At 37.7% G+C, this 27,698-nt stretch overlaps 1 protein-coding gene across 2 annotated transcripts in view; it reads right to left on the reverse strand.

Moving 5' to 3' along the window:
• Positions 1–27,698, reverse strand: part of HOMER1 (homer scaffold protein 1) — a 120,569-nt gene that overhangs the window by 39,130 nt on the left and 53,741 nt on the right. For both annotated transcript variants that reach the window (XM_075739268.1, XM_075739267.1), the window contains exon 6: positions 8,841–8,997. In XM_075739268.1, the coding sequence (XP_075595383.1) occupies positions 8,841–8,997 (157 nt within the window). The remainder of the gene's footprint in view (positions 1–8,840; positions 8,998–27,698) is intronic.

Below are 27,698 nucleotides of genomic sequence, written 5' to 3' on the forward strand. Positions count from 1 at the left end.
TGCAATATCCAAGGTCTACTAGCCCAAGCTACAGTGCAGAAGAGCCAGAGTGCTTATTTTTCTCCCCTCCCTGTCCAGCTGAGGAGGGGAGTGATAAAGCAGCTTGGTGGGCACCTGGTGTCCTGCGGAGGTTAACCTACCACAGTATCTTAACTGTGACTGTGACAATATTATTCCATCAATAATTCAAGATGAACCTCCTACAAAGAGAAAAAAGAGTCCTTTGCTTTCCACAAGGAGAAGAGAAATGATGATGCATGGCTCAGCAAAACTATGAATAATTGCATAAAGTTTCACATAATTTACACAGAACAAACTTCTCAGTTCTTCATGGTCAACGGTAAGATGTAAGACAGCATACAACAAGTCAATCATAAAAATATTTCCAGTATAGCTTTCAAGAATAAAAAAACTCTGGAAATAATTCTGGTGCTAAGAAATTGAAAATGTAGAAAACAAGGAAAATTGCTTTTCAAGGTTGCTGCTGAAAAGCACAACATAGTTTTATTCATATACATCACTTCTGACAGCAAATTAATTATTGTAGTTTTCCAAGATTTACCCATAGATAAAATGATAACCTGGGGGCAGGGAGTAGTTTTGTGCATTACTTTTTTCAACAGAGAAAACAAAGATTTTGCTGAAAAGGACATATTTTTCTCTGTGGGCACTGATGCTTCAAGCCATGGTAATAGCAAAATATTTTCCACAGTTATTCATTTCTACAGAGATGAAGGAGGAATAATCCATCATCTGCTTGATTTTTGTGAAGAAAGTAATGAAACTGCAGTAGGAATATTTGAAAATATAAGAAGTTTACTAAAATTGATGCTTTGAGCTTCAGCCATGCATAATTATTTGCCACTGATAACGTTAATACTAACTTCAGGGGACATCCCTCTGCAATCTAGTGAGCAAATACTTTTTCCAGCTATCTGGCCAGCTCATGAAATACATTCAATAGCAAACAAAGTACAGATATGTCATCCTTTAATCCTGAGGATTTAAATCCAGTAATTTCCTCATTCTCCAGCGGAGTTTTGGAATTATAGGATATATTTCATTCTACGAAGCTTTGACTACATAAAAATTTTGTGGCATGCCTCCACAAAGTATGCTTTTTGTAACTTGCAGATAAATGCATCTTAATTCTTTTTAGGTTTTTTAGAAAGATGAAGATGGGGATGAGAGACTTTTTTATGAAAACTTTTTTTTGCCCCTTTCCCAGAGTGACAGTAGTTTTGTTGGTGGTTTGTTTTTTTTTTTTTTTTCAAATTGTAATCTCATATATGACACATTCAGTGAAAGTGAATTCCCAAGAAAAAAGTAATGAAATAGTCTTGGGTCCTAAATGCAAATCTGCTCTAAAAACAAATCAAGGCAAACGGAAGAAGACAGAAAATACTTGCCTTCAGTCCACCGTACATTAAAAAAAGTCGAATTCACATTTTGATTTCAGGAACATAATCTGATTCACCTGCTGTGTCTGAAAAGAGACTCTCTTTTTAGTAAACTGTAATTATTAACCAAGGGTTGAAATTTGATAAAGGCTAGATGTGGATTACCTGTATCAGGAATCACACACAGAAAGGGAGCTCTGAGTACATGCTGGATTTCAGAAATCTCGTCCTAGGAAATGCTCTGATAGTCTAACGTCAAGACTGACAACACACACCTTTTCAAAAATAATATGGAACCTATGATAGCTGAAATGGATATTGGAGGAGCAAAAATGTACATCTGAGAAAAAAATACATATCCCCTGAAATAAAATGCTTATATTTTTCCTTTGGTATCACCTAATACCATGCAAAGAAGGTGGTCAGCGTCTGCAATGGTTTCTCAAGGATTTTTAAAATAGTACTCTGGATTTCTTTTTATTAGAAACTAATTCCAGGGTGATAAGGATAACCAGTCTTACACAGATAATTACAGCCTGCTCTGAAACATAAACTCTTTTCAAAGGCAAGATTGTAATCTAAAAAATAAAAACCAGTCACTATATTCCCATATGTCTTCTAAAAACTCGCCTATCACAGTTAGAATAGCCTTTCCAGATCTTACTGTGTTATAGAAAACCCTGATACTCTCCAGAATATCTCTCTTGATCATTTGGTCAATATTTAATATTATGACCTCACTCGGGCAAGAGCTGCCCTTTTTTTTTGCCTTTTCACGAGTTTTTAGTGCAACAAGTTTGCTTACAATTCCAGATGAAAGGACTGCATACGTAAATATATGGACTTACTTGTTCATTTTTTCTGCACTCAGAACTGGTCCATCTGCACACATATTTCTTTCAAATAAATGCATAGACAAATACTAACAAAATTAAAATCCCACTGTTTTGATTAAATTGCTAAGCTACCCATATTTACCCTGCAAAATGCTCATCTATTTTCATTATAAACCATGGTACCAAGCTGCTATCTAGCTGCATGCCAATTACAGTATCTTAAGGAAGAAGTTGTTATATCTGGATAACCTTTTTCTTTAATCATTCAACCCAAATTTAAATATAATGTAAGTTTAGATTATTCAGTGGGGGTAGGACGGACACAGTCTTAAAGAGAGGATGACAAGAGACAGGCATCACATAAAAAAGGTACATTTTTGGATCAAAAATCCATTCATAAATTTCTCATTACCACGTTTTCTGTCACCTTATTTCATATTTTACACTTCTAGATAGTGTCCTTCCTCGGCCACATAAACCCAAACAGTTTTCATGGTAGTCCCACAGTGGTGCTAGTAATACTTCTCAGAAAGTGTGAAGCCCACAATATAGGCTCTGATTCAGCAAGCAACTTATCACATCTGCATTTTTCAAAATTTAGTTTTGGTTATTCAATTATTAATACAGCTGGTGTAAACATGGAGGTGATTGCTAAAGGGTCAGCAAAGATTTTCTATAGATAATCTGAGCAGATGGCTTATATAGCATTCCATACTTCTTGTGGACTTTAATAACTGCTTTTATAGATTGCTGTTTTCGTTAAGTAGCACAGAAATAGCCCAATAAAATGACCATGGTTTTATTTCTGTATGCTCATGCATTTTTTTAATATCCACTTTAAAACTGCTTTTACCAGTAGTGAAATCATGGTCCATTAATTGTCCAGTGGTTTTGATGACTACATAAGATGTCCTCATACTTATTTCATTGACTGAATAAAAGAACCAGAACACAATAGTTGAGTTTTATCTTATTTCCTAGGAAATCTTGGTAAAATCACAAGCTAGAATTCAAGAGTTTACCGTTCTGTTCTTTCAGGAACACCCGAGAGCTTTATCACTTCCCTGCATCTCTTTTTATCTTATGTTTCTTTTCCTGCACATGAACAATCTTCAAGGACTGTAGCTCTTATTATTATGCACTGGTGTTATACTCTGTGCTATTGCTCAGTGTCATAGGATGATTTACTTTAGCAGTGAGCATGCAAGAAGAAAATTCATCATTTTCATTTTTAACATGACAAAGAACTTTGGGTTACTTTCCATAATTAATATCACCATTCAATCCTTTCCTTTTTGTGGTACCAGGATTAATGTTAGTATCAATAGTATTCTATCTGTCTGAAGTAGTTCACTTCGGGGGTTTTCTTTCTGTTACCGAGTTGTTCTAAACTTATGAATCCTTTTTGACTTCAAAAAGCTATGCAAGGTGTGTAAGAGTGCTCCCCAATCCCGTTTAAGGGAAATCCTTGTTAAGTCACTTCTGAGCAGATCAGAGTAGAGAAGGCTGAGACCTCCAAGTTAAGCTCTTCACTGGGCATCGCATCTTCTCGGAATTACTATCTCTTTGTATTTGAGAGGGGAAAATCCATATAGTCATTTAGCAAACTTCAGAAAAGTATGTCTGACAAAATATCAAGGTACAGTATTTCTGACTTAAACTCACTATATATCAGAAGAGAGCACAATAATTTATTGAGAACTTTGCACTCAGCCACGCTGAATCTATATTCTGTTTCATCTCAGCTCTAGGCATTATAAATGCAGAGAACAAATGGAAGAAGGATGATAAAGGCCTCAGAGAAAGCAAATAAATGTAGGATAATATGAAAAACATAACTGACAGACGAGTAAACCTATACTTACTCAGAAATGGCAAATAATAAACTAAATTAATTTTTAAAAATGCAATCAAAATCAACGAAAGGGGCCTTTTAGCCTTGTTTCTGTATTTTAAAAGTGTAAACAATGTGATACACAGAAAAACTATTTCAGTCATATTTTAAAACAATTATAGAATAAAAAATGTTGGGCTTAAAATAATTTAAAACAACTTAAAAAGCAAAGTTTACAACAAATACTGCACAAAACAAAAGACCTAGTTTACCACAGTGAATGAAAAAAATAGAAGATAAAAGAATGAGATATAATGTAAAATCAAAAGATGTTTATAAATAAAACATGACAAAGTTCAAACTGTGGAAAAAGGTACCATAAGAAGGCAACTAGTAAGACAGTATTAGCAATATTTTTTTTTTACTATAAAGAAGAAACTATTCATGTAAACAAGGCTATTTATGAGGCTATTTATATAAAAAATAAAGCAAAGATAGAAATAATAATGCAAAGTTTACTAATCAATATGCATTACTTCCCCACACACACCACACTTGACAGAGGATATGAGTCTGATGTAGCTTGCAGACAGATGACTCAGGCACCAAAATTTGTATATAAACCTGAAGCATGTAAGGAGTGAATACCAGTTACATTATATGTAAACCACATAATACATTATTAAATTGATCTAAATATAGCAGCTAACGTTGGCAATACCATTCTTCATTTTGGTGGCTGGCTATACAAGACTATGATTGTATCCCTCCAATGCATACAATATCTACATACATTTTTCTTCTCCAGTGGCAAGATGCTGTGACAGCCAGCTTTTCCATACAAACAAAAACTACATTACAACTGAACATGGAAACTAATTTTCAAATTTTTCTTTTTCCTTGTAATCAATTTTTCTATGCGTATGTGCTGGTTTTGGCTGGGATGGAGTTAATTTCTTCATAGTAGCTAGCATGAGGGTATGTTTCAGATTTGTGCTGAAAACAGTGTTGATAATTCAGGGACGTTTTTGTTACTGCTGAGCAGTGCTTACACAGATAGAGCCAAGGCCTTTTCTGCCTCTCATTCCACCCCACCAGTGAGTGGGCTGGGGGTGCACAAGGAGTTTGGAGGGGACACAGCCGGGACAGCTGACCCTGACTGACGAAAGGGATATTCGTCATGCTTAGCACATGAAGCTGAGGGAAGAGGAAAGAGAGGGAAGACGTTCAGAGTGATGGCGTTTGTCTTCCCAAGTCACCGTTACGTGTGATGGAGCCCTGCTTTCCTGGAGATGGCTGAACACCTGCCTGCCCATGGGAAGTGGGGAATTAATTCCTTGTTTTGCTTTGCTTGCACACGTGGCTTTTGCTCTATTAATTGTCTTTATCTGAGCCCACGAGTTTCCTCACTTTTACTCTTCCAATTCCACTCCCCATCCCACTGTGGGGAGTAAGCAGGTGGCCATGTCATGCTTAGTTGCTGTCTGGGGTTAAGCCACAACAGAGTATTTCTAAAAAACTGGTCTATACAACTTTTGTCACCAAAGTTTCTTTTGGATCAAACCTCATTTTTCTTCTAAGCAGGCAACAGATGAGATTTGCAGCATGGCAAATTTCAATTAGGTAAGATATTAGGAAAAATAATTTGACAAGGTTGGTCAAACATTGGAACAGGTTCCCCAGAGAGGCTGCAGGATTTCCATTTTTTGAGACTTGATTCACAGCCCTCAGTAACCTGATCCAGCCCTGGAGTTGGATCTAACTTCAAAGCTGGCCCTGCTTTCAGTGGAGAATTGGACCAGATTGGACTTGATGATCTTAGAGGTCTTTTCCAACCTGAAAGATTCTATGATTCTATGATTCTAGATAACCTCCAAAGTTCCCCACATGCTAAATTATTCTGTGATTCTATGAACTAAGGATGGACTTCATTTCATCTACCTAAAAGTATGTCTGTGTGACTATCTAGATGATTATCCTATGGAGAAAGACAAGCACTTACAGAAGCAAATTCAAGTCAACACCTTAGTCAGTCTTCTTAAGACTGGGACATGTACTCTTCATGCTTTTGTCTCTCCAAGAATTACAAAAAAAAGAGATGACCATCTTAGACTTGATATATAACTTCTACATAATCTCAGGTGAGATAGAATCCAGATTGAGGAACATTTTTTGGATGAACTGCAGCTACATGTTTAAACTGAGCTTAACAGATAACTGAACAGGAAGATAACCCAATACAGTGACTTAACATTGCTTGCTACTACATGTACTACAACCAACAGTCTCCAGATCTGCCATTTCAACAGCACATTTCCAATCCACAGGAGAGAAACATCTGACGTGCAGTTTCTTTTTGAAATGGAGCACTATTTCAATTTGAAAGGTCAGTCTCCAGCATGCAGGTTAGAAGAACTCTTGCATCGCACCATATAGATAACAGATTGACATTGATTTTTTTTTACCTGATGGCATACTTTTGCCCAGAGAGTTCAATTTATTGGGTTAGCCAAGTGTTTATTTTTCTAAAAGCAATTCCAACAGAGGGCTGTACTATAACGAACTATCCTGTCATAATTTATAGGCATGCCCAGAGAGACATAGGCACAGAGTGTTCCTATATTCTACGTGAGATATAAACAAATCCCGAGGTCACAGACTAGAGAAACATTTAATAAAGGCATGTAAATGGTGATCAAAAGAGCATAGTCTAGATGATCCCATACTGTACGATTTTACATTCCCTCAGAAATACAAAATAATTGCAGGAAATTTGCTGGGCAAAGATTAAGAAAAATCATAAGCTATTAATGAATGTGGCTACAAAGACTTAGTTAGTACTTCTGTTAACTGTAGCATCATATAAAAGAAGAGTGACGTGCTAAAAAATCCTATATTCATTAATTGTACTTTCCAATAATACATTTTAAATAAGACTTGACTAAGAGTGAGAGTAACATCAAGAAAAAGGGATCTTAGCCCATTTTGTCTGGATGGGTCTCCCCACAGAAAATGTAGCTGCTGTTATTCTGTGTAACTTTTCTTTCTTAGGTAAGGATTGTATTGTCGGAGCTTTGCAACACAAACTGTTAATATATTTTAATAGGAAGAATGCTACCTCATTATGTCCACATTTTAGCAGTAAGTTCTTCACTGTAAAGCCTATCTGGTGGTCAAATCCACCTGAATGTCTGCACCACAGTAATTTTAACACAAGGTTGTAATTTAAATAATTTTATCAACAATTACTATTATCATCTATTCACAAACCTGGAGCACAGGTTAGAACTCACCCCCTTCCAAAGGAGAAGCTTAAATGAGGTGACAGGCAAAGCAAAAGTCTCCCTCTGTTCAAAAACATACGACAAGCCTGTGCTTGACTGGAAAATTTCTGAAGCAAAGCAATTTTGTCAGCAACTGCCAATTTCTTGAACTGAAAGCACTTTGCTAAAAGCACCAGTTTTAATTATTCTTCATGCGTTTTGTCCAGCCAGTTATGGCATACACAGTTACAGTCCATTGGAAATTGCTGTTCTTCCCTATCATTTGTCTGGGACTTCAAGATCCTTGTCTGCAAGTCAGTCTAGGTACAGGAGAGCCCCAACCTGCCATTTCCCCACATTTTGGAAGCTCAAGGGAATTCTTGCTACTCTTCCACATCCCCAGGTTAGATGTAGCCTGCCAAATTTCTCCCCTCTCAGATGAATATGAGCCTTGTTCCTGGAACTACTAACAGCCTCCAGTTGCACAGGTCCAGCACAGGTCTGAAAGGACCCTTTGCAATCTGTAGGATTTGGCTAACTGTAATTGTGACACCTTATTTCATATAAGTGAGTACAGCATACAAAATGAAATTAAAAGGTCTGCCTGCCATGTTTGCTAGTTGACCTTTCTCTTCTTGTCCACATATTCATGAAACCTGTTTCATCTCCTTGATATTTTTCTGAGTTAACCGATACTAACAAAAGTAATACAGATTCATCAAAGACATCTTCTCTCCATACATGTGCTAATCTTGCCTTCACTTTGCACAAAAATGTGTCCTAAGCTATGATGACAAATTCATACAGATAAAGGTGAATAGATTATACAATATACAAAGAGCTACATGTGAAAAGAGGAGAGAAATAAAAATATTGTATACTTGTTTTCATAATGCAGCCTTCAACTTTGCTTGCTTTATTCCTCCCTCAAATACTGCCATTCCTTCCCCTACTGTGCAGTAATTTCTGGTTTGCCAGATGACCTCTGCAAAATTTACAGTGAAGGGAACAGGACCCAGCCCCTCCTGTGTGAAAGTGGGAGCAGATCTCTAAATGCACATAAGGATCTTGAATCTATGTTCAGTTTAGGTGCAAGGATGAGGAAAGCGTTCATCTTTGTTACATGTTGAAACTACCACATGGTTTCTTTAAATTACATGTTTGATGTCCAGTTTCTGTCAACTTAAATACAAGAGGTACTAAAGTGTCATGCTGGGGAGAAGGTCCTGAAACAGATGAGATGGCATGAAATGAAGAGTGAAAGCTGGCAAACATGGCATAAGGTTAGATGACTCTTCCTGCAACAATACCCTTTGCAGAAAAAGAATGGCTACAAAGGAAAGAATCCCCAATGGAGGACCCTGTGTGCTTTAAAGTAATCATTAATTTCTGTCTCAAAGACTAACCTAAAGCCCCAACAATAAACTTATTTGTTTTACTTGAAAATGAACGAACACAGTCACCAGTACTTGCACCTCAAGGATCCTGGCCATTTGCCTTGACTTACCCGCTTATGAAGACGTTCTGCTTCCTCCTGATACGCAGCAAGTTGTTGTTTCCATTGCTTTACATTGGCAGTGGACTCCAGCAGGGCTGCTGTGAGCTTAGCGTTATTACCCTTGAGAGTGGCCAGTTCTGCCTCCCAATGCTTGCTGATTGTCGAACTGCAAAGACAGAATGATAATGGTCAGAGCTCTCACATCTCTTCCTTTATTTCTTCCTTAAAATGTCTTCTAATTTTTTTTTCCCCAAATATCCAGGAAAAATAGAATTATACAAAAATCCTATGATTGCATGTCCAAATGAGAATTCAAATGCTCATCAAAACTATAAATTAAAAAAATATTGGAAAACAACCTCTACCCTCCCAGTTTAATAGAGTATTTTTTTAAGTAAAATGTTAAGGATGGTAAAATCCACATCAATTTCCCGAAAACAACAGTGTGTAATTCTAGAATATGTATATGATCAGTTCTTATTTTGATATATATGTACTGAGTGAATGTGCTTTTTTAATCTACTATTTTATGAAATATTTTGTAGAAAAAGATTTGTCACCAACTTGAGTAAAAAGAACTAATGTAATGCTTTGGAACCAAAGCTTAGTTGTTTTAATGCAAGCCTTCTACCCCTGAAATATACTTTCTTTATTAAATTTAATTTATACTTGCAAATTCAAATATCTTGAATTTCAACACCATACTACTATTAATATGCCTTTCCTCAGTAATATCAGCAAAGAGACTAAAGATCAAGGAGCATAGAAATACTGCTTTATTACAAAGAGGAAGCCAATATTGGGGTTTACTGAAGTAGCCTGTGAAGGAACAATCCTTGCCTACAGTTTAGTTGTTCTTGGAGCAAACACAAGGCTTTAATTTTCACAGGTGATTAGTTTGCCATCATCCACAGACCCTATCTTTGCACTCAGTATGCAAGGGAAAAACATCTCAGACACATCAAGTGAATGTATTAGTATGCAAATAGCTCATTAATGTTTACTTGTATAATGCTAACAGCATATGAGGTGCACACCTACATGGAAAATACAAAAAATAATTCATTTTGTCTAATTGGCTTACTATTAAAGGCATCATTGAAAACCAAACATTTGTAACTCTAGCTAAAATGATTTTGTATATAGGTTTGTGATTAATGAGGAATTATTATAATCTTATACTAAATATATTTAATATGCTTAATTTAATTATAAATTACTACTATTTTGCATGTAAGTTTATTTCAACTTTGTACATATGAACAATGAAACACTCTGCCACAATTTTGTCCACAGTTTCTTCCATTCATGCATATGCACAGCCCATCCCACCAAGGCATATTTAAAAAACATGATGACTCCTATAAATGCTTCTTAGGTCTTCAAAATCAACCAGCCACCAAGGAATGTTCATTACCAATTCAGATCACATCTACTGTTTCACTAAAACATGATGTCTGATTCTTCCACGCTCCAGCATTTCCTTCCAAATACGCTGTTTCATCCCCTTGAACAGGAACACAAGTTCCTTCAGAACAGCAATACAGATTCTTTCAAATTGCTTTAGCATTTTGATGAACTATTCAACTAATTAGAAGTTCACCACTGGAAATTTTAAATCTTAAATGACTAAACTAAACTAATGATAATCCTACTTCATCAGGGAACACTGACTCATATACTAAAGAAGATGAGAACAAATTTCTCTAACTATGTCTACTCTTCCATTTCTCTAATCAGATTTACTTTTCACTTACAGTAGCACAGCAGATCAACAAATTCTGTAAAAAATGTGCTAAAAAATCTAGTTTATTATCAGATTCATAACTCTTCCCTGATGTTCTGATCTGGCAAACAAATACCCATTCCAGACATCTCATGCAAGTGAGTAGTTCTGTTTAGTAGCAAATTGTGTGTGTGTGACACCTATACACGTTTTACAAAATGTGCTTTACTACTCATCTTTCCCCACAGAAGAAATATACACAAAAGATTTTATATTGATGTAATGCTATGTATTGTATTTGATTTTGTATTGACGTAAAAGCTTTGAATGCGGGACAGTTACATGATGAGAACTGTTTGATCACTTAATATCCTAATTTAATATGCAACCAGGGAAGTGAATGAATTTTTTTCAGTGTAGTAATTTGTATACCCACAATAATATAAAGTAAACTTCTAAGCCATGCAGATCCCAGAAGACTGACTCTCAGGCAGTGACTAGTAATAATGTGAGGAGGATACGTGGCATGTTTCACCTTCACCTCTATGCAGAGCCCTTATTACCCTGCCAAGAAAACAGTCAGGAACTCTTAAGTTCTCGCTTGTATACTGGAATGTCACCATTAAATACGAAGCACGTATTTTCTACTACTGCTATGGCTTGGTTCAAAAGCTAGAAGGTTTCTCTGGAGCTGGTTATTTTTAAATTGGTTGTTTTCAAGGAATGCACCCGTATTATTTCTCAATCATTTTTTTAATCCCTAAGAGATCTACAGAGTGGGCATGAACACATCTTTTGTAAAGCAGATGTTATTTGTTTGTAGTATATATTGGTATTTTTTTCTACAAATAATTTCTACTGTATCTTCTACGGATTGTACTATGGCTCCATAAAATAGAAACATATTACTTAAATTAGTCTAGTTTTGTATCTGATAATACACAATGACTTCCCAACTGTTTAGATTTATCCTGTTTCTTCTTACAAAACTCCACATTCTCTGATATAAACACAACCGTGTGATGGATATCATACCAGGAAACACAGAAACAAATATGTGAATTTTTTGTTTCATAAAATCGTAATTTGATTAAAATAGCCCATAACCAATCCTGGCAGTGCTGACTTACTTTTTAAAGATACTTTCTTGACAAACTAAAAAAGAAAAGAAAAAAGATAAAATTATGTTTTGTGGATTATTTTGGTTAAAATTGGATTTATTTGGATTTAGATTAATTATTTTAGGACCAGATAAAAGCACATCTACAGTAAGCTGTTCTTAGGCTAGGCTAAGAGTATCTGTATTGGTTCATATTTACTAACATTTCCAGAGGAAACACTGAGAACAACATGATTCAGACACAATGAGAATTCTCCCTCAGAATAGAAGATGCTGGGGCTAACACCCGGGAGAGGGAACACACAGATCCAGAAGCTGAAGGATGCGTGTGGAAAATTCAAAGAGCTCCCAACAAGTGCTAGAGCCCATGGCCAGAATTTTGATGGTGGAACAGCTGTACCACAGTCCCTCAGGATAGGTATGGGAGGGCTGCACATACTCTTTCTCTCTAAAACTTTTTACTTAATTCCTTTTGAAAGGCTTTTTGCTAAAAGGAATTGATTTTGCCCTTGATGCATTAGATTCTGTCATATAAAATACACACACAGCTCTATCAGGTTGTCTTAACAGTTATAAATATCTAAACCAAACCCAAACCACTCCTCATGTGTTCCAAAATTATTTGCTCTAGGAAGCACACGAAATACAAACACTTAGTATGTGATCAAAGCGATACAAACTGCAAGGCAACTTCTACCAGAACACCTTTCAGTTTTGCACTGTGGTGCAAAGAGCAAAGCTGTATGTATATGCTGGGGGACACAGGCATACCCGTTTGCAGTACTGTGGTGTGAGAACTCAACCTACGTACATGCTTTGTTTTGTTCTGAAAGCCATCCATCCATTTGCTGGCATTGTCACAATTTTAACAGTTATTTCTTCAGACCTGTCAGAATTATCATCACTGACTGCCTGGCACGCTCAAAGTTTCAAGACAGTCCTTCGAAAAAAAGAGATGTTCTTAACACTCTTGTTTGTTGCTTGTTTCTCAGTGTGAAAAGCTCCACCAAACTTTTAAAAATATCCCAACAGAGAATAAAGCCTGGTCATTTCCCTCATGAAACTTCTGAATATCTGAAAACTAGAGAACAAACTGTTTTGCATATATCACTACATTAGTGTCAAATACAAGAAGGAGAATGGGCCTGTAATGGATAACAGCAAAATAAGAGTTTTATTGGCTCAACTGATGATGCTATATATGTATTAAAAAAAATGCGTTCATAACACAAGTTTAGGTCTGATTGCACAGAAAATTATCTTTACAATAACAACTGTTCATGGGATCGTAAGCACTTGTTAGCAAGCAAAAGGTCAAACTCTCCCAAATCTCCGGTCTTTGGTGCCGGCCCCGGTATTTGGTATGTGTGTAACATCAGACATGTCCACAGTCAGAACACCACATGGTGCTCCACTGTCGAGGCAAAGGATTCAAAGTCAGATATTTAACATCTATGGCATCCAGTAATTTGATCTCTACCACAAAACACTCCTAGAACAACTGCTGGCTGGTATCATACAGCTTAACTGTGACACCCCCCCTCTCCTGAAAATTAAAGTAGGAGTCAATGATCTTCCATACTTTTAGGCATTCTGACCAATTAACATCAGGCCGATCTCCTTCTCATTGGGGATTAGTTACAACGCCAGTAAGTCACTGAGGAATAGCTTTGCTATCTGTCCATCTGTGACCTGAATAGAGTGCCAGAGGCTATAAATGCATGATTATCTTTCTCTGCAAAGTAGGTCACTTAAGGAAAATTAATCCGAAAAGCTCCAGTCACCACGTTTAGCCAGTTGGAGAAGGCTTGCAATGGCAGGGGGCGGGGAGCATACATTAATGAGTTGCATTCAGAATGAAGTTATTTTGAGAGATGCCTTCATGAAACAAAGAAACAAAAGCAGTTCAAATCAAGAGATGTTTTCAGCTTTTTGAATCAGTATTGCTTGTTCATTGTTTGCTGAGTTGTATGCAGTACCAACACTAAAAAAACATGGTTTAAGCTTTATTTCAGATTTATGAACTAAAACGTGTGCAGTTCTGCTTTATTAATATTTTATGGGTTTTAATACTGGATTCATCGCATATAATTAATTAACTTTAAAACTGGATTTCTTACTATAGTGTAGTCATGGTTTCAAAGAACTACAGTTACTCAAGAGCACATAAATTCTTTTCTTCAGGTGTCACTGTGATCTGCACTGCAGGTGTATGGTGAGCAGTGCTGTCCTGGGATAGCAGAAATGAGGAGGAATTCAGCTGAGTAGAGAATGGAGTAGTTTCACTACAAAATTTGGCATCTGGTATAGTAACTCAATCCATAAGACTTAAATATGAACAGAGCAGAGTCCCTGTAGCTGCTGCCCAGATTATAAATAGTGGCATGCATTGGAAGCAGCCCAGGAGTCTGGTGGAGTGAGCATTACCAATCAGCGGGAGAGGTACGTCGACCAGCTGGTAACAACACATCAGCTGTGCTGCCAGCAAGGGGTGATCCTCTCTGACAGCCTTGCTGGTGAGCCTTTTGGAGCAGCTCTTTGCACCGAAGGAAGCAAAGAGTGATTGTGAATTATTTGGTTCCATTACAGAAGTATCCCAGAGCTCCAGTGAACTCAAGTAGCATACCTTCTTCTCTTTGGAAGCGTAACACAAGTGTGTGGGTTTACGTAAAGCTCCCTGGTGCATTTGGGAAGGAATTCTGCACAAGGTCCTTATGAAATCCTCCCTGTGAAATAAGTGTCAGATAATGCTGAGGTCCCAGGCTGGAAGGGTGAATCTCTGCAATGGGCTGTGCTTGCTATTGCCCACATCGGAATGATGTGACTGTCCTATTAGATGGAGATGTTAACTCAGCTGGCACAAAGGGTGAGTGCAGCATCCCTCAGGTATTCCTAATAGCTCACAAGGACCCTCCTCTCATTCATGCTGAGAATGAGAGCTAAGCTCCTCACTTCACGTCCTGATTTAGAAAAAAATTTAAACAGGCAGTTTGGGAATTTCACCCCTTTTCAGAGATTTCAAAAGGCATCTTCTGTGACCATCTATTAAATGTATACAATTATTTCATGATATAAAAGATTTAGAGTTTGTCCTGCTGCTAGTCCAAAGTATAACATGCCCTCGGTAATGATACGGAAATTTCTCCCTCTCCCTTGAAACTTCAAAGCAAAACTGGAAACAGAAAGGGGTTTTGATCATTTATTTAATTATACCTAACAATGAGTCCTAGAATGAGTGGGAAGCTGAAGAGCGAGCAGTAGAGCGGATCTGTTCCTATCTCACCATTCCAGGAAGAGGCAAGAAAGAAAAGTTTTGAGTTGTTCTGCCATTTTAGTCTTCATAAAAAGCTGTCTGCTTTTACAGGCCCAGTAGATTCAGCCACTCAAAAGACTCCGAACTTATGTGCATTAGGGACAGAGTCATCTACAGTGCAGTTAATAATTAAAGACCAGAAAAATGAGGAAAGCTACTGTAAGAATGATAGCTTTTGTAAGAAGAAAACCTAAGAAACAAACCAAAACTGCCTCTTTACAGCTGCTGCTTATTGTCTTATCTATAGTTGTGATTAACTGGACACAAACAAAAGGAAGTGTTATTTGATAAACTGGAATTTATTAAAAAAGGGTAAATCCTCTCAAAGTTATAATCAAGAGATAATTACCAGGAAAATGCTTTGAGTTAAATATTTTGAGTGAGGCCAATGAAAAACTAATTAATATTCAAAGAGATTCTTATCCTTAATTAGAGTATTCAAAAGAATTTTCAGCAAAAGAGGATAGCTCCCCTGGGGAGAAAAGTAGGAATATTAACAGAGCATGAAAGATCTATTCTTCCCTTTGGGATAAGGAATGTCTACATAATCTCAGTGGAGTTACATCAGCACAAAACCAGGGAAACACAGTTGTGAATCAGCTCTTTAGATTGGTTAAATGACAAATTTGATCATAGCAAAAAAGAAGGAGGCCCTTGAAGCACATCATACTTTAAGTGAGGTGACTAATAACAAAGCCACACAGACCTACTGGAAAGTGAGAAAGGCAGCTGAACTGCTGAAATCAGCAGGTGAGAGCACGACTTTTCTGAGAGTTTATCATTCTCTACAAATGTTGAAGGTTTATCCCAATCCAGGATATATTGTCTTGTCTTGTTTTGTTTTCCACACCCATTTGCTCAACTAAAAGTTACAATATGCTTGAACTCCCAATTTCTCTATCAGTGTGGAAGACAGATACGCAGAAGCATTTTTCTGCCAATTTGGGCAAAGGGGTGCTTGTGGGGCTATTAAAGATGTCTCTTTCAAGGTGTTTCAAATATAATCTTTCACTTTTGTTTAACCTTTTGGTCTGACCGTGCTCTCAGATTCTGAATCACCCAAAGTACCCATGCAGCATGGACAGAAAAGTTGCCTTTCCAGTTCTGTTGCAGGCAGTCCTGTTCTTAGGTATCTCTTGTGCAATGCTTTATCAGCTCACTGGGGAGAGGTCAACATCTTTGCAGACTTGACAGATGAAGATGACCAAAAAGGTTGAGTAATGGTATAGACTCTTTCCACTATACAGCAGACCACTAAGCAATGCAAACTGGTGGCTGTACCCTATTTAGATGCACCACCTAAATCCATGTTCTGTATTTTATAATACAGCCTTCATTCATCACAGGGCCCACAGAAACCACCACAATGCACACCGCCTTTCAGTATGGAAGCTTATCACTGAGGAATAGACTGGATATTAAGTTCTTTTCAAGGAAGGACAATTTCACAGAAATATTCTCTATGGTAACCCAGCATGGTATTCCTGCAGAAGACAACAAATCCACGGAAAAAAATTCCCAAATGTGGTGGTGTTCACTGCTTATTGAAACACTAAGAGACAACGGCAACAGAAGAGCTCCTGAAAGGCACTCCATGGGATGCAGAAGATTGGGTATTAACACAAAATTAATGCCTCAGCTATGATCCTTATCAATCGGGGACTTAGATTCCAGTCCTGACCCACATTAAAGTGGGCAACAAAGAGAAGAGTCACTCTTCTCCACAAGAAACAATGAAGTTTCCAAGCTTCTTGTATTGTCTGCTAGTGTACACTGGATGTGTTTACACAGGTGACATTTAAACTCTGTTTCCCATTAAACTCACACTGTTAAGAACTGGTTTATGCATATCTTTTGTACACTATATCACAATGCAAAAGACTTGTATTTAACCTGAATCATCTCAGCAGCACTAAGAAAATCCCTGATTTCTCTGAAGAGACTCAACTTTTATTTTAATTTTATTCTTTTAAAAAGATCTCATTTTTGTCTTAATCATTTAATTTTACATAGTAACAAGACATTAGGTTATCTCTTCATGAAGGCCATGGAGCATAAACCAAAATCAGTAACCGTCTTATAACTTTTAGCCCTTTGCAAGAACAAGCATAGCTAATTCACTTCTAGCTTTTTTTTGCACTAAACATTAACATCTTTTAGACCTAACTTTTATCACATATTCTGAAAAATTAAAAAAGATTTGCCCTTGCTCCCTTACTGAAATTGCTTATCAGTATCACTGCAAATATTTTATTCTCATGCCTGTGAGACCTTGCAGACCTAAAATGTTATCACATACTCTGAAAAAGTGAAAAAAAAAAGAATTTGCCCTTGTTCCTTTACTGAAATTCCTTACTGGTAACACTGGAAGTAGTTTATTCTCATCCCTGTAATGTATCTCCTATTTTCCACAACTGATACCCAATAAGGTTTTCTAATGCACTCAACACTAGCCGTAATTCCTTGCTGTTGCTATGGTGCTTAATACTTCAAATATTCCAACAAAACTACATTTACAAAACCAACCTAAGTTATTTAGGAACTTACATCCCATTTTCTGAAATGACTAGGTACTTGGCTGCAAAGAAAGTCAAATTGACTTGGGCTCCGGTGGCACTTAATCAATTTTTGAAAGCAATCAGGTGTGGTTACCAGCAAGTCAGATACCAGGACACAGTGACCCTCACGCTAAAATGATGGGAATTATGACCACTTTCATTCTGCAACTCATTTCTACACACAAGAATTTAAAGCCATTTAACTGTAAATTCACACTTTGAATTAGTATGGATTAATTTTGCTAAGGCCCCTGACTAGACAAAACACTGTTTCAAAAATCCTACCTCTATCAGTAATTTGAGTGTGCATTGAACCAATCTGCACTCTGCCAGCAATGTAACAGAAGAGAAGACAGTATTTGACTGCCCTGCACTTCTCTCACCTGGGCTCTCATTTATTGAGTGCTGCTCTAATTTTATGAGTTTCACTGAACTGTGCTCTCAATTACTCCTTGGTAAGTTTGAGAAACTTCCCTAGCTTCACCACAAAACTGCTGTGGTACTAAGGACAAGGAACAACTCATTTTCCCAGTGACTACATCTCTGCCATTAAGTAAAACAGGGCCAAAAAGCCATGAGCTTCTGAAGGTCATACGGACTGGGGAGTTCGACCTTCTGCAAACTGCCCTGGTCCCTGTCAGCTGGTCAGACCGATCCCGAGCACAGTTTGCACATAGTCAGGTTTAGCGCCCTTCCATCTCTACAGTCCTCCAAGGCTCTACGTGATCTGCAACCCTCCCACACCCATCTGAAACACCTGTGGGCATGCAATGTACACCCATGCTTTTGTGCAAGGAGACTACCACTCCGGTGGGTGGCAATGGAGCCCTCAAATCATTACACATATGTGGATCTGGAAAAGGACTCCATACAAAACAGTAGCTGTGTCTTACAGTTGCAAGGACTGCATGGGCACAGAACAGGTCCAGCGTCACTGCTGTAACGTGGAAATGGTTCAGCCCACATCCCTCAGTGCCAAGGCCCGTTTGTTGAGCCATATAGATGCAGCCCACAAGGCTGTTGCAGCTACAGATCAGTTCTGCGGAGCTCAGCAAAGATTCTCAGTTTTGCAACAACAGAGTGAAAACAGTAAAAGCTGCATTCTGAGCAACTGCAGCCGCATGCTGAGCAGTGAGGTGGCTAAAGGGAGCTCTCCCAATCCTGTAAATGTGACATGCACCACATACAAGGGGTGGACATTCTGAGCACAAGCCTCTGCCCGCATTTCCAGGTGTTGTGCCTCTGCTGAAGAGAACAGCTGTTATGAGTGGCTGAATGTGAAAGATTTGCGAGCGCCTATTTCAGATCTTAGCTGAACCTTCTGTCAGATGCCACAGGATAGCTCAGCCTCTAAGACCCCTTAATGCTGGTTCCTGTCTTACTTTCACAGCAAACACTGAACTCAGCAGAACAACCATTACAGCTGCAGGGCCTCACAACTCCACTACCAGCAACATTCTATAGAATGACCTACAGAAATACTTATATGTGATTAGGCTGTTGCATAAAGATTCTGAATTATGACTATTTGGCCTCCACCCAGCTAGTGCATTAGGTTATCTTACAATATCGAAGAATAACTACTGGTGCAATTCATTTTTGCATTACAATTGCCAGTTTGTTTATCCCAGTAAATACAATGACATGCAATAATCACACAGTTAGCTCAGGAGATGAACTGTCAGTTTACATGCTGACAACAAAATAATTTTATTCCATTAAGGGAACAGAAGCTATGTGAGAGTACAGCAAATTTAATTAAGTTTCATTTATCTCCTGTGATAGCCATACAATTACTTAAGAGTCAACAGCCTATATATAAAGCCCAAACTAAACAATCTATAGAGCTGTCAGAAGTACTTTGAAGAACACGCAGTAAGTGACATGAACTATATGATCACAGTAAAACATTTATTGACCATATAGGCTTGAACAAAACAACCTGCAAGTGAGTTGTGACACTTAGAAGTGGATACTGCAATTCACATTTTTTTCCATCCCAGCTTCTTCAGAGAATGGAAGTATTAAATTTGCCTTGTTTAAACCAAATCTGAATCCAAGAAAGACTAAATTTCTGCACTATGTTGATCCTGGAGTCACATTTATTAAAAAGAGATTAAATGGATACAAAAAAGATTAAATTTAATACATAGGAAGTCTCTGATACTGGCACTTTTTCTATGAACTAAAGGTTAACACTAAGAGGAAGCAGTCCGTATGTAAGTTTTTTTCCCCTATTGTAAAAAATCCCAGTTTTTAAGAAAAAACCTAACATGGCACATTCCTTAATTCACTGGTAGTTGCTAGTTCTTATTTACTCAGCCTAGACTAAGTGATCTTAGGTTTCCTTCAGCTTCTCTTCAGAATAACACATAGAGCAGATGATTTGGCTCTAAAACTCAGCTGGAGGTTAAAAATATTAATAATTTATAGACCCATTCTTCCCAATTCAACACTTAATTGATGCAATAGTTTCAAAGAATATAAAGCTTGGCTCCTCACTTCTCTCCCCACTCCATCTCATCACAAACTCAACAGGGATGCCTGAAGTAGGAAGCTGCACATGAGGTTTGCTAGTTGTGAATTCACAGACAGCAGAACAGATGCTGAGCTCCCATCCTTTCATGAGGCTATGCCTATGTGCCACGGCACTCTTTCAGCATGTTTGTTTTCTAATATTGTGAGCGCTATTTCACTTTCCCTGACAAAGCACCTAGACTAGGAAAAGGGTAGGGCAAACAGCATGATGTGAAGAGGTTTAAAAGCCGGCTTTCCTGAGCGTCCCACTGTGCTGAATGTAAGCCCAGCACAAATGACCCCTAAAGTCCTAAAGCAGAATGAAACAATACTACAGTCTCTGGAGATGGTAGAAAGAAGGTGCTACACAATTGCTGTTGTCATGTAATTGCATTAGATCACACTTTGAGCATGTATGAAACTATTTTAGCTATCATCTTCAAATTCAGGCAAACTTAATCTGAATGTATTGCCTACAAGAAAACGCATTTGGCTTCAGACAACAAACCCATATCTTATTTCTATACTTATTTTCACTATAGTGAGAGGAAAAAAACTTTTATTTTTCTTCCTTTGGAAAACTACAGAGTTGGATAGCTTAGTACAATTCAGTCAATTCAGGTTTAAGGTTTTGGTTTGGGGTTTTTTTTGCCTTAGCCATGATGTTTAAATAAAATTACTTCTTAATTTCCTATGTGGTTGCAGTCTCCCAGAAGAATGATTTCCACTATTCTAACTTTAATTCTGAAACCAAACCCTTTGTATTTCATGACAGGAAGACAGAACATCATTACACCACAGTGCCACACAGTAAAATCTGCAAAGGCAACAACCCTACAGTGGAAGTTCATCACAACAAATGGACCATACAGAATATTTTATTATTGTGTACTTAAGAAAACGGAGTCCTAGACGTCCCAGACATTTTATTTCACCTTCACCCAGCTCCAGCTTCCTTCATTTGCCAAATGGCTTAAAAGCTGATTAAAAAAAATCCCTCTTGCATTCTAGTTCATTGCTGATTTGTGCCAGCCCGATTCATTACAGACAAAACTTGATGGCTGTTTGGTGTCACTGTGAAATACTTTGATGATGCTTATGAATTGCCAGTTGTCCACATCTCACCAAAGTGCTATTCAGCAACTTAAATTCATCTCAGCAGAGCCCCCCGTTATATTTATTATCAAAGCACTGAGCAACACAAACCACTTTCTGCCTGTACTACAAAATGTCACTGACATCTACAGTGATATTAAAGGAACTCAAAATACATGATGCTTCCCTAAAGCATAAAGCTGATGGAAGACTACAGGAAACGCTGATCTCCATTTAGCTGTATTCCCCATTTTATTCTTCAAGCCACCAAGAGAATATACGAAGTACTTCAGATTTCCGACAGACAAAATAGTCCACTTCTGTGTTTATGTGTACCTGCCCCTAACCTCTACCCGTGTCTGCAGGAAGTAGGTCAATGCTATCAAAGTGTCACTGCAAGGGGTCTGCCTACTACAATGGGACAGAAAATAATCAACATGACACAATTATGTTCAATAACACAACTTGTTCAGGTGGAGCCTGAATACTGTTTGCACATTCAGACACATTCTAAAATGGTTTACAGTAAAGCAGCTTTGAACTTCTAATTGATCAACGAGCTTTTACTTTAGTCTTTCAGGGGCTCACGTTATCTGTACAGGAACCATGACCTGGAGGGTAGGGAGAGTGAATGACACAGCCCAACAGGGAGCCATGGCAGGGTGACAGCAATGCTGGGGAACATGACATTGTGTTGCCTCCATAGAAAACAGGAAGCACAACTCTGGATCATAATGTTAGCAAGAGGCACAATTTAAGGCTGGACCCGGTAAAAAGGGCTTAGTGGATGAAACCCATCTTATCCAGGTTTAGATGTTTAAAAGCTAAGAGAGGTTAAGTATCCTGAGATGGCACTTCATCTGACTGGTCTCAGGTGCCTATCTAGGAGTAAATGCATCAGGTGTAAGGAAGCCCGTCGGGCCTAATTTTTCAACCTCAGTGTCACGTGGATGTGGCAGAATTTGATGGTTCTCCCCAGAGGACCCAGGCCACAGTGTTCTCCAAAGGAACTGACTGCCTTAACTAGGTTTACTTATAAAGCCTACTTCTAAATAGGGGAGAAATCTTTAGCAATCTTCTTAATTCATCTGACAAAACCAACACAGTCGAAAGAGTATCACATTATTAAAACAGCATGGGTCTTTTGGATTAGACCTGGAACCAAGCTTTTTACTTCATGAGAAAATTAAGAGCTCCTGGTCCTTGGCCCTACATCTCTTGCAGGGATGCAAAATGATCCCTCAAAGAATACACAGCTACACAGCTTATGAATATCAGTCAGCTGTATTCCAGATAAATTCTAGAAAAAGCCCACTTTGATTAGAACTATTTTTTGTATAAGGGATTCTTTTAAAGATTAAACAATTCCTTAAGAAAAGATACAAAGTTAGTACTCATGCTATTTATTTTTAATATAGAGAGTTTTCTAAATGGCTTTTCTCTGCTATGTCCAACTTTAGTTTTTAAATATGCATTCTTTTAAGAAGTGGGCAGAGGCAACCATTTGGCTGAATCCTATCAATAAATATCTAAGACCAGCAAGTGGCTTCATCAAGTTCACCATGATTTCTTTGCACCAACACAGACAACGGTATGTTGGCTCTGAACTGGAGAAGTCAACAGACACAGCACAGTTAGCTTCTAAGCCGTAAGGGCCTGGGAGTGAAAATATTCCAGGGGAGAGAAGTGCTCATGCAGCTCTAACCAATCCTCCTTTCTGTGTCACCACTGGAGGAGACCACACCAGCTGCTCAAGGTATAGTTGCTAATTACAGCTGCTAATTCTGAAGCATTAACTACAGCATCAGAGAGGTAACAAAGGAATAGGAGCTGCAGCCACCTCCTAAACTCACGCTCCATCTCTGCTTCCCTTTAACCCAAGCAGAATTTGGCACAGCAGCACATCTATCTCATCTTCAACAGAAAAAGATCCATAACTAAAGTATGTTAGCAGCTCTGACTTTCATGGTCAACCCCTAGAAGAAAGTTATCTAATTGATTAAAAATTACCTAAATTTTAAGTCCTTATGGGCTTCATTAACATCATCTAAGCACTTTTTAAATGGCAAAACCCATGGATCCAAGGATCCATTAAGGTGAATACACAATTACTAATTCACCAAGACTTAAAGTGGAAACACTCCATGATTTTAGATGCTTGGCATCTTGTAACTCAGGTCATATGTAATGTAAATTCCCCTACCCCATATCTAATAGTATCCTTATAAATGACAGTAGGAATAAAATGAATGACAGGCTTTTAAGCTTAAACATCTGCAGAAGATGGTGCTAGCCAGATTGTTTTCTGTTTCCAGAGTGTACCTCTTCTCCAAGGAGAGGGGGCAGTTAAGAAGGGAGTAATACAGAAAAAAATAAAAGGAATATAAAAATCCGTAAATTTATTATTTCATCTCCAGTGTGAGTTGTTAAAACATGAAGGTACATTTATTTATATTCTGCTTGGAAGTTTGAGGAAAATGAGTTCTACACTGTTTCAAGAATAGCAATTGTTTAGTCATTAATGTTGTCATTATAGCCCTGTTTATCATCAGGCTTTCCAGACGGCAGTGAAACCATAACTACACAGCATATGCAAGATTTCAGAAGTGGGTATCTATCTACATAGATGTGCAGCTTCTCATATGAGAAGTCCATGTATCTCATATGGATCCACCACTACACCTAAGATAACACAGAAGGCAGAGTAGCTTGTTGCTATTGGTAAGAGGAGGACTAAACTGTTATGAATCAGGTGCATTCAATGGAGCTTTACCTTCAATAAAATGTACTCAGTTACAGACTTTTTTCTCTCCCCCCCCCCCTTAAAAATACTTCCCTCAAGTACTCCACTGGGTTTGGCCCTGCTGCCTAAAAAACTTAATGTATATCCTTTCTCTTAGAATAAAGCAGAGAGATGAGGTACAACAACACAGAGATCTTTCAGAAGAGCAGAGCAGCAGGCAAAACAGACACTATAGCTGGTGCAGGGTAGAGGGGCCAAGTGACTTGGAAACACAAATTGCCTACATTTGAAAAGAGCCACTAACTGAAAGGTTTGGGCTTTTTTTTTTTTGTTTTGCTGGAGTTATTTTTGTTGTTGTTTGTTGATTTGTTTGTTTGTTTCAAGTGACTTAATTTTAGCTCCTATCTTCTCAGTAAAGCAGGAAACCAATTCTTGGTAAAGAATCACAGAATGGTTTGCGTTGGAAGGAACCTTTAAAGATCATCTAGTCCAACCTTCCTGCCATGGGCAGGGACATCTTTCATTACAAGAGGCTGCTCAAAGCCTCATCCAACCTGATCTTGAACACTTCCAATGATGGGGCATCCGTAACTTCTCTGAGCAACGTGTTCTGGTGTCTCATCACCCTCATCATAAAAAATTTGGGTGAAGATATTCAAGTACTCGAACGACGGAACAACTGGAGATCTTTCTTCATTAAAAACACACACTTCACAAATACTCAAGAAAGTATGGCTTTGTGGGGCAGGTTTATGCGGGCTTTAAAAGACTAAGGCTGTATTTTGAGAATATATTGTTGCTATGAGTTATAACATATCTTAATATACCAAAATTGAAAAAAAAGCCAGGTTTTCTTTTGCTTTCTGAGTTTTTTAAAGCTGTTTTTTAGCTTGTGGACTTTGAACTCAAAACTATTCAGCAACACTTCAATTTCCTTTACTTCTAAAGAATATGACAGAGGCACTCTACCATGACTACAGTGACTGTAAGTTATGCAAGTTCATCCATGTTCTGTATATTGATTTTACAAAATAAACCAAAGTTGACAATAAGTGAACCTTGAGATGAGTAAAATACAAAGAATCTAAATAAGATAGTGATGCAGACTGGTCTGCAGCATACTTAAAAGTGATCTGAAGGCCATAAATCTTCTTTTCTCTTTAATTTGCTTTCTATAAAACTGTGTAACCTTTTCAATAATTTCTATGTGGATGGGAATATGTACCTGGAAACCCAAGTCTGGACTGTTTTCCAGTTTCATACAACTAGATTGTAAGTACAGAGTCCATTTAGCGACAGAAAACAGAGAATTAACAAGTCTGGAAAAGCTTCTTTAGCATGTATCTACCCATATAGATGGCTACATAAGCATTGTATTTTGTGTTGGTAAAGATAAGTGGACTAAATCTTGCACTTGAAATGAAGCAGCTACACACCAGATACAAGGAGCCTTTATTTTCTAACATATACTTTTGGGTGGGTGTTGGGGCGTAATTTGAAGAGGTCTCTCTGGAGAGGCAAAGCATATGTGTTTGCAGATGGGTGCAAACTATGCGATAGTCTTACCTGCAGAACAGACTGACATAGGAAAGTCTTGTTACAAATAGTCAAAATTCCCGACTCTGAAGAAAGCCCCCCACCTCCTCCTTAAGATTTAATCCCAGGCTGAGGGTATGGGCATGAATTGTTCGCATTATCTTGGTTGTGAAATACTTTCGGGCATCAACTTTCCTAACAAGGAGGAGACAGTGAAGTTTGAGTGATCAAACTTTGTGAAAAATAGGTTTATCCTGCAAAACATCCCCTCTGCCTTTCTTTTTCACAACAGACTTCTCTTTTCAAGGGTCATAACTGTTAGAAAATTCATTTGAGATTCAGGGGAGCAACAGCTATGTGGGGTTTGGGGTTTTTTTCCCCTGGTAACTTCAGATGTTACTGTCTTTCTGTTTCTTTAATGAGTGGCTGAAAAATGGTAAATATGCACTGACGCTTCCAGTCCAAACATGCATGACATTTGCAGTTTCAAAAGCATTAAGTCTTTCCACAGATGATTTTAAAATATAAAGCAATTCTACGAAGTGCTCTCAAAACTTTTCATTGTGTTTTTTATGGAGAGTAATGCATTGACTCCTGCAGCATTTCTTTGGTGTCTGTTCTCTTTGATAACTTACTGACACTTCTCAGTTTTGAAAAAAAATGTTTGAAAAGACACTGGTTATAGTTGCTGACCAAACTTCAGCAAAATTACACAGAGAGATCTCTGGTGTATTAAAGACACCACCTTGGACTTCTTCATGGTGTCCGGGGAAAGTTCAGTTTGCAGCTTTTCGCCACTTACTGGTTGAAAGGTTTCCTATGACACTAAATAATATCAAAACTACTGATGGAAGTAGGAGTAAAGAAAACATGAGGTTTCAACTACCTAGTAAGATCTCTATAACTATCATTTCAGTTCTTGAAAAGATGATTGCATGTTGGAGATTACAACTCACAAAACTGCAGATTCTAAATAATGTACATACTAATCATGCCATAAACCTACCTCACAGACACTGCTCACGACTTTAAACAAGCATACATAGTTATCCAAATTCACAATAGAAGTTCATTATTCAAGTTACTAGGAAAATCTAGAATAAAGAGAATAGCTCCTCCACCAATGCCTAAAAATGACAAAAAAGTCACTGTGTGCTAAGAGTAGATTCCTAAAATGATTAACATCAGTCAGAAAATTGTATTCTTGAAAATACCTAACAAAATTAATGATTGTGAATTAATAGATGCAACAAAAAACCCCCACAAAAAATTACTCACCCTACAGAATCTGGCTTAGTGTTAAGTATCATATATCCCAATTCACAGAGCCAATGTTTACAGTTGCTGAGGTATTTATTAATGAACAATCTTTTAATGTCATCCATACCTTGGATAGGATGAACACAATGAACGTATCTTAGAAAATGAAAGTTCATTCCTTAAGCAAGATAGTTCCTTTTCTTTTTTTCATTTTTACTGGGTTTTTTTTCTTGTGTATGCGATTAAAGGGGGAAAATTTACATAGTACAAGTAGTATGGTTTTGGTATGGTTTTGTTTGGGTTTTTTGGTTTTGTTTTTTTAAATATAAATTGCATAAGGATTATATTCTCTTCTAAGAACATGCTTGACAGGTATGTTTTGAGAGTGCTCACTTGTTGCTGAGGACGATATTTATATCATCTAATTTCAAACACCCAGCTCACATCATCTGAATCACATCTTGGAGCCCTCACTAAATAAACGTCAGGAAGTAGGCAATTCACATGCTTCAAACTAGAACATGCTTAGAGAGATGGTGAAATTACTCTCTTAAGTGTTAGGCTATGTTTAGTTTTGGCTCTCATCCATTCCCCCAGACATTAAAATTAGGTCTAGTAGTTGCAGAGTTTCTTCATTTTGAAGAGCTCAGGAACACATGACTATTCTTCCAATAGCAGATACGAGTCCTCTCCATCTCTCCTTCCACTACCAGAGATATCATACGAAAATGTTACAGGATGAGCTGTATTACGCTGTGTTTGACATGTTACTGGTTTAAAACCATGTCATGGTTTACTACGTATTCCAAAGATTCCTTATTATGACAATTTCTGAAAATTTTTTAAGGGAAGTCAGACATAGGAAAAAAAATAATTACACGAACACAAGGTAAGATTTTCCTTTCAAATTAATAATTTCCTAGCAAGAACTTTTATTTTGAAGGATAGCCTACTTGAGCAAGATCCCAGCAGCTTAGGCAGAATTGCAGGAGTGTGGGA

Source organism: Balearica regulorum, chromosome Z, assembly GCF_011004875.1.
Source record: "Balearica regulorum gibbericeps isolate bBalReg1 chromosome Z, bBalReg1.pri, whole genome shotgun sequence".
Lineage (NCBI taxonomy): Eukaryota > Metazoa > Chordata > Aves > Gruiformes > Gruidae > Balearica > Balearica regulorum.